General features: G+C 31.3%; 1 protein-coding gene across 8 annotated transcripts in view; it reads left to right on the top strand.

Moving 5' to 3' along the window:
- The first annotated feature begins 630 nt into the window (after window positions 1-630).
- LOC132038611 (probable LRR receptor-like serine/threonine-protein kinase At1g56140) overlaps window positions 631-9,191 on the top strand; it is a 37,156-nt gene continuing 28,595 nt past the window's right edge. The window contains exons 1-4 of one of the 8 annotated variants that reach the window (XM_059429273.1): window positions 783-907; window positions 1,500-1,564; window positions 2,123-2,194; window positions 8,494-8,565. In XM_059429273.1, coding sequence (XP_059285256.1) covers window positions 8,555-8,565 — 11 coding nt within the window. In that variant the 5' untranslated portion in view covers window positions 783-907; window positions 1,500-1,564; window positions 2,123-2,194; window positions 8,494-8,554. Of the gene's footprint in view, window positions 908-1,499; window positions 1,677-1,874; window positions 1,892-2,122; window positions 2,195-8,493; window positions 8,566-9,191 lie in introns of those variants that run through there. The other 7 variants (XM_059429270.1, XM_059429271.1, XM_059429275.1 and 4 more) reach the window with 7 other exon arrangements.

Here is a 9,191-nt window from a genome sequence, read left to right as displayed (position 1 = left end):
CCCAAATATGAAAAACCAAAAGCCAAACTTTATATTCTGCAACTTCCCTTGACCTCCCATAATCAATTTTCTTCTACTACGAGTCTGCTACATCATTACAGAAGCCAAGAGCTTCAATTTTTTCAGTTTGCAATTTCACAAGAAAGAAGGGCTAAAAAAAGTTGCAGAGCATAAAAGAGAAGATACAGCCAAATCTAGGTCAGGGACTATGCTGTCATTTAAACCTTGTAATTCAACCACACAAAATGGTCCTGGTTAAAGTGAGTACAAGGCAAGAAAGAGAGAAGAAAAAAAGAGACGCAAAACTCTTAAGCATTCAATCTTTAGGTTCTGAATGTTGACTCTATTACTATGTGTTTAGACCCACTATCTGTTGTAATATTTGTGAATTTGATATATAAATTTATACTTACGCATCAAAAGTATTCCGTAGGTTCAGATGAACCCGGCGCTATGAGGTTGCATTTGCTACTTCAATCAAAGTGTTTTTGGCCAATTGCCAAGTTGGCCAGAAGTTATGAGAGCAGTTATGTTTCATTACTCCGTATTAAACTCGGTTGTATTTAGTGGGCTCGCCATATTGACAACCGGCGAAAAATCAAAGGTGCATGGCATAGTTGCATGTTTTCCTAAACGTAATATGACGATAACAACAGTTATATATATTAGCTTTATACTATAACAGATCTGTCTCTTCTTTCTCTAATATCTTGTTCTTGATCAACCTCTGTTTCTCAAAGAAAGAATAAGGCGGAGATGAAGGCGGCACTGCCATGGGTAAGCGGAAGATCACATGCTCTATTTGGCTTAAGCTTCTACTTGCTGGCCATCATCATGTTTGGTCTACTGGTGGAGATAACGGTAGCTCAAAGAAACACAACCACTGCCACCACTGATCCTTCCGAAGGTGCGTTCCCATTTCCCTATTTTTCTATCCCTGTTTGTGAAGATTCTTTTTCTCTTCTTGCTCTGTTTTCGCCTCAACTTCTTAATTACTATTCAAAGATTCATAATCCATTGATAATCATCTCTTGACATAGGCCAAGTTGAAGTTTAATCATGTTTTGTTAGAGGTTGAAATACATATTATCTGCCGGGGTGAAACATCTTAACATTGTCCGCTTTAGCCCCCGACACTATTTTCCCAAAAGATCTCACTTCAGTAGAGTACATCTTGCAGGGGCGAGTTTAGGCACTATTTTTGGAGCACGTGAACATATGATCTCGTAAAACTAGGTATTTTATGTATATATTTTCTAAAATTAGTATAATACTACCTCGGAACACATACTAAAAAGAAAACTAAATGATGCTGACTTGGTTGAAAGTTGAGTTATTTACCTAAAAAAACTAAGGGATCAATTCCCGCTTAATATATATATATTTTTTTTTTTAGTGGTGAAGCAAAAACAAAAATCACCATTTGCCTCACGGCATCTTGGCACATTATATGGTATCATCAATTAGATTATCATAGTTAAGAGTTATTGATACTGCAGCCCGTATTTTGAACTCAATCTTCCGAAATGGGGCATTTCTGCAACAAATCAGTGGAACATTAGTGGTGAGTTATGCAGTGGAGCCGCCATTGATACTTCTTCGCTCCAAAATTGAAGTCCCGGCTTCAAATGCTATTGTTCTGCAAAAAACGGAACTCTCTGTCATATCACTGGCTTGTAAGTCACTCAATCCCTGTTATTCACTTTACTGACATTTGTTTAAGAGACGAATCTAAAACTTAGAGGTAATAGGTTCTCCTTTTAATGTATATACATATATAGAGAAATATCTTTCAAATGTCAACAATTTGTGGATAGTAGGCACGCATTGAGTGAGGTTGAAGTTCTAATAGGTACAAGCCTCAGTTGAGCTAAGTGACAATTGTTGCCAAGTTAAGGAAGCCATCTATGCATTTCGCCTTAAATTTCCGTTATACATCTATGTAAATGTTGGACCCATCTCTACGTTGTATTTGAATTTATTTTAATGTTGACCTCAAAGAATCTTAATAGTATCTGCTGCTGCTGCTGCTTCTTCTTCTTGTATGCAATAGGATGTAGTGTACTGTTCGAAATCATTTACATACCATGTATGAACTTCTCCTTTCAATTGTTCTTTACAGGAGAGTTTCTGGATTGGATGTCAGGGGTGAAATTCCAGATGAATTATGGAGCCTTAACTTCCTTAATAATCTGTACTTGCTTCCTCCTAAGTTTAGTTTTTACTAGTTTTCGGATACGTGCGTTGCACGTGTATTTCATGCTAATTAGTATAGATTTTTTAAAACGATATAGTTAATATTACAATAAGTGGATCACGTGAAATTTAATATAGAAAAGTGCAAGCTCAAACTAATGAAAATAATGAGCCTACATGATCAATATTTATTGTCATTGTAATGCACAATCTAACCAAAAATTGCTATCTAATGAAGTTGAAAGGATATCTTTATCTTCAAGGGAGAAAGAAATGTTTCTTGAGCATTATTGTTTTCTTCATTACTCCGGTCACTATTTTAGTTTGTAGTTGTACACAGTCTACGAAATGGTATAACATTTTCTTATGCATTTCTTGACATTTCAATAATACGTGATTTAAATGTGAACATGCGCAACAGTGGCTATGGTTACAAATGTTTCACGTCTTAAAGTTTGTGCCTTGTCTTTAAGAAACTGTAATATCATACTCTTTTTACAGCCGTATACATATCAAGATGTTGTTGAATGAAAATAGTATTTTATAGAAGTTGTATAGAAATTCCATAATATATGTCTTTAATAGAATGACTACGATATCATTGTCAATTTCATAGCGTACACCTGCAAAAAAGTAATAATTATTTGTTACAGAGATACTTAATAATTAGGGTGCCTACTTGCTAAGCATATTACAGGAAAAAGCTGGGATACACATCCATAGGACGAAGGAAGACATTAGACATGAGTAATAAAAAGAAATGGCAGAGAAAAAGGCAAAACAATATACCTGTTGTTGGCTTGTTGCAGAATACGCAGAAGTGGGAAGACATATGAGTTTTTTGGGAAAAGAAATATGATACAGTGCATCTGTAATTGGTGTGCACTTTTATAGGGTCAAATAAAGCATGTAAAAATATAAAATGTGTAACTGAAAATGAATGTGACTAGTTATCAACAAATTCATAACTGACTATTACAACATCGAAGATACAGGGGGGAAAACTGAAATGTAACTAAAGACAAATTCATATCCATTCGTGGGATATGGGGAAAACAACTGCAATGTAAATTAGCTAAAAAGTATTTTTTTTAACTATCAAGTATAAAATAGTTTATGGGCAGATATCAAGTACTAAGTGACAGTCCTAAGGGTGTCAACCGGTTCCAACCGGAACCGGTTATGGAACCGGTTAAGGAACCGGCCGGTTCCGGTTAAAAAACGGAACCGCTTAACCGGTTCCGGTTTAACCGGTTCCGGTTTACGGTTTTAAACTCCAAACGGAACCGGTCCGGTTTGGAGTGTTTAAAATATGTTTTTTTTGTTTTTTGTATTATATATATATATTATAGTATTTATTTGTATATTGTAGGTATATTTACATATGTTATACAACTTTATAATTAAAGTTTAAATATTTCTTTACTACGACTAGCAATGAAGTCAAGAATACGAATAGTGTTTTTCGTATACATATATATATGTATAACTTAATATATATAGTATATATACTTATATACTACATATACTTATATATATGTATAACTTAATATATATACTATATATATATGTATAACTTAATATATATACTAAATATATGTATAACTTAATATATATACATATATACTATATATACTTAATATATATACTAAATATGTGGATAACTTAATATATATACTATATATATGTACTATATACTATATATACTTATATATAGGTATAACTTAATATATATACTATATATACATATATACTATATATACTTAATATATATACTAAATATATATATAACTTAATATATATATAGTATATATATTAAGTTATACATATATATGTATAACTTACATATACTATATATATATGTATAACTTAATATATATATACTTATATACTATATATACTTATATATATATATAACTTAATATATATACTATATATATGTATAACTTAATATATATACTAAATATATGTATAACTTAATATATATACATATATATATATATACTATATATACTATATATACTTAATATATATACTAAATATGTGTATAACTATATATACTTAATATATATACTAAATATATGTATAACTTAATATATATACTAAATATGTGGATAACTTAATATATATACTATATATACTATATATACTTAATATATATACTAAATATGTGTATAACTATATATACTTAATATATATACTAAATATATGTATAACTTAATATATATATATAGTATATATATTAAGTTATATATATATATGTATAACTTACATATACTATATATATATGTATAACTTAATATATATACTATATATACATATATACTATATATACTTAATATATATACTAAATATATGTATAACTTAATATATATACTATATATACTTACTTATATACTATATATACTTATATATAGTATATACTATATATACTTATATATGTTTAAGTATACTATATAACTTAATATACTTATAAGTATATTCTTAGTATATTTTAGGTATATTCCTAACTTAATAAAAGTAAAAATATGAACACAAGTAAATAGAAGTAAGCTCAATGAGCCATATTTTTATTCATTCTTGGATAACATTTATTTGCAAGTTGTATTTTTTTTAACTTGCAAATAATACATGAGTTGTACAAAAATAGTAGAATAATAAAATCACCAATTTTGAACCATTTCGTTAATTTCCCCCACATCATATTCGGTCATGGAAATATCTTCAAAGTCTTCCATTTGGTCCGGTCCACTAGCTATCAAATCTTCAATTTCTTCCTCTTCGCCTTCCTCCGAAACTTCGAGTTTTGGTTGCGTCGCTCCGATCTAATCCGATCTCGAATGCACACTAGTACTTGCAAGCTAAAGTAGGATAATGAATGTCATGGTCTCCAATTTGCTGTCTTCCTTGGCTAAATGCGCTCTCCGAAGCCACGGTTGATACTTGAACCGTAAGGATATCTCGAGCCATTCTTGAAAGTACCGGATAGCTTGCCTTGTACTTCTTCCACCATGCTAAGACGTCCACCTCATCCGGTTGGTTGATATCTACATTTAGTGCATCAAATAAAAATTATATTCATCAAAGTTTGCGGTAGAAGAAGAAGTTGGCTGTGAATGTAAAACTTTTAAACCCGAACAAAGCCCTTTTTGCTACTTTGAGAAGTAGTAGGGCGTGGAGCAACGGGTGTCGCACGTTCTTCCAAACTAGAATAATGAGTAAAAACTTTTCTAAACTCATCATCAATAGCGAGTTCGGCTTGACTAAAGATGGTTGAGTTCCCGCTTCAATTTCTAAAAATGTATAAATTTGACTAACCAAATTTTTAGTATAAAACAGTTTTAAACAAGGATTTAAAAGGGAACCCAATATAAATAAAGTTGGGATGGGAAAAAAATACTTCTTAAATTTGATTATCATTTCAAAAATAGCCACTTGATAATCGGGTTTATGTTTATACTCTTGTAAAACTCTAGCTATTTCCGCTAAGTAGGCTAAAATTCCGGTTACCGTGGGATAAAATTGTCTAGAAAAAGCAAGAGTTGCATTATTAAAATTTTCTAAGAGTTCAATACATTCTTTAACATCTTCCCAATGCATAAAATTTAACCAATCCTGACTATCGGTATTATATTTGTTGTGAACTTGTTGTATGGGAATCCTATACTCATATGCTTGTTGTAGCATAATGTAAGTGTAGTTCCACCTAGTGTCAATTTCTATTTGAATTTTCCTAGGTCTAAGGTTATTTTCCACACAAGCATTCTTAAAATCTCTAATTCTTCCCCTATTAGCATTAAAAAAAAGAAACGCAACAAACATTTCTAACTTTTTGAACGAGAATCATCAAAATGCTCAAGACCATCTTTAACAATTAAATTTAAAATGTGACAACTACATCTTACATGAAAAATATTTTTTAGAGGAGGGTTTATTTCTTTTTTTAAAAGACCAACTGCCTTTGTATTATTAGAAGCATTATCTAAAGCAATACAAAGTGTTTTTCTATAAATGTTAAAAAATCTCATAATAGTAGACATTGAATCGGCTAAAAATTTTCCATCGTGACGACCTTTTCCTTCGTCATATAAAAAAGCTATAATTCTTTTTTGCATAACCGGTTGTCATCAACCCAATGACATGTAATAGCAAAAAAATCTAAATGGTTAATACTAAGACCCAAATCGGCGGTAAGACAAACATTACAATTTAAAGAATTAAATACGTGGCGCAAATAAAATCTATATTTTTTAAACAAATCTATAACATCGGCTCTACAAGTACTTCTAGGAATACCCTCAAATAACGGATTATAACAACGTTGAATGTAAGTAACAAACCCCAAACCCTTAGGGAAAGGAAAATGGTAAACAATCATAAGCTACCATTTTAGCTATTTCTACGCGTTCTTTTTCTTGTCATACTTAAAATTTCTACCGGTTCGTGGGTCTATCGTCATTTGAATCCCCCACATTTGAACCCGTTTGCTCTCCCCAAGCATCCATATGTTTGGTTCTCATATGAGAATTTAGTGTACCCGTTCCACCATCCTTACCGATTCCTTGCTTAAAACTAAATACTTGTCCACATATGTTACATGTAGCCGATTGGCTTTCCTATTCTTAGTCATAAATTTCAAATTTTATTTTGTTGGCTTACGAGTTCTAGGCGGTTTGTCTTGTGTATGTGATTGTGCAGGACATGTATCTCCTATGGGATTTTCGGGGGGGTTGTGTTTCATCATCATCATTTAAGTCTTCATTAAAAGTGTCGGTAAAATGTTGTTGCATTGCCTCATGACCTAAAAGTGGATTATTTCCACCAACATCAATACCTACATTAGGTGTTTCTTCCACAAATGTTTCCTCATTAAAGCACCTCTAACAATACGACTACTACTACGCACCACGTCTTAATCTCTTTGACATTATTAAATAGAATTAATTTAAATCACAATCAAATAAATCACAAGAAAATAAATTACAACAAATTAAATTGCGTAAATTAAATTGCGTAAATTAAATTGCGAAAAAATAAAGATAGAGTTGGAACGAAGGTACCAAATTGCCGGATTAATTTCTAAAGAAAGTCAAGGCGGCTAGAATTGCAAATCCACCAAAGCTACTTCGGATTGTTGCAAAATCACCAACTCCACCAACAATATTATAATTGCAAAATTAATAATTGAAAGTTGAAACTATAATAAGACTTTGTGGCTAGTTATTGCAAAATAATTATAATTGAGAGATTGAGATTTGAGAGAAAGATGAAGAAAAGTGAATTGGTGTGAATTAAAATGAAAATGAAGAAGGAGTTTATATAGGGGTGGGGATGGGTTAAAGTGTTAAAAAAAAAAAATTTGGGGGCCAAAAATTAACAAAATGGCCGTTTGGCAACGGCCATTTTTAAAATGGCCGTTGCCAACGGTCCATTAACTAGCTGACTATAATGGCTATTTTTTTTTTTTTTTTTTTAATTTTTTGTGTTAAAGCCGTTTAACCGTCGATTCGGTTTGCCGGTTCAGTTCTAAAATATTGAACCGAGGACGATATTACTGATTAAGCGGTTACCTGGAACCGTTAACCGGTTCTACCGTTCGATTGGGTTAAATTCGTTTAACCGGTCCGGTTACCGGTTAAAACCGGTTAGCCCGAACCGGTTGACACCCTTAAGTGACACCAAAATAAATATTCATAAAATTAGCTTTTGAAATAGAGAAAGATTGACAGTTATGTGTAAACGTGTGACTGATCATATTTTATTTACTTCTTAAAGGGTATACTAATGGCAAGAAGTGGAAAAGTTTCACCTATTTTATTGTAGTGATTATTAGGATATCTTTTATAAATGATTTTATTATGAGATATTTTACTTTTTGGTACAAAAAAATACTGTAAGAGTAGTGTTAAATAGATGGGCAACGTTAACTCTTCGTTCCCATTACATTTCTGTATACATTTGGTTTTATTAGATGAATATGGTATTTTATTGTGTTTTTATTGCAACGTTAACTCTTCCCTTTCTTCAGATTTTAATAGTAATGAATGAATTCAGTCATCTTTTGAATGTTACTATTTACTTTATTATTTATTGAAAGGTACATTTACGTTTTAGTACAAAAATATTATATGAATAATTTTCCATTAAAGAATAAAATGGTCCTCAATTTTTTATGAGTATTTTGGTAATTCAACTTTGCCCTTAGAAACTTCCCACTTTAAGTATATTATGATTATGATCCTATACTGATCATGTTTTATCTCCCCACTACTGAAATTTTTTAGTTATAAATTACAGCGATTTGAGCCAAAATTACTTAACAGGCACACTGTCTCCATCTATTACCAATCTGACCCGGATGCAATACTTGTGAAGGGATGGACGCACGTAGGTTCAAGGGGTGTCATCCAACACCGCCGCCGAAAAAATTTACTAAATAATGCATATCTAATCACAATGAAAAGATGTGCTCCGTAATTAAATTAAAAAAGCTGTCACTGTTTAACACAAAGAGGTCCTAGCTCGCTTGATCCGGCGCCATTTTAACAAAAGCGTGGTCAAGCGCTGCTAATCGCATGCTCTTTTTTGTTTAAATATTTTTCAACTTTCTTTGCTAAAAAAAAAAAAAACAAATGGTAGTTAATGGCGCTTCAACTGCAAACATACCCAATCGACCAAAGAAAAGGTTTCTTTTACTATAGCTACTATACTTAATACTTTCTAAACTTTATAAGGAAATTATTCCAATTTTAACATAACTTAAAAACCCGATTAAGAAAAATTATTGCATTCTCTCCAATTTGCAATGGATGGGGATTAGGCATACTATTTGTTGCTCTTTCCATTGACTTTTTAAAAATAAAATAAAATTGTGCATTCTTCTTTAATATTAAGGATATAGTTGGAATTAAGTATCATCTTATTTAGTCTTGAATTTTTAAAGTGATAATTATTTTTAGACAACTTTCTTTGAGCTAAAGTGATTGTTAATTTGG

This window comes from Lycium ferocissimum, chromosome 11 (assembly GCF_029784015.1).
Source record: "Lycium ferocissimum isolate CSIRO_LF1 chromosome 11, AGI_CSIRO_Lferr_CH_V1, whole genome shotgun sequence".
Classification (NCBI taxonomy): domain Eukaryota; kingdom Viridiplantae; phylum Streptophyta; class Magnoliopsida; order Solanales; family Solanaceae; genus Lycium; species Lycium ferocissimum.
Note: the sequence above shows the minus strand (reverse complement) of the source record. Positions and strands in the feature narration are given on the sequence as shown.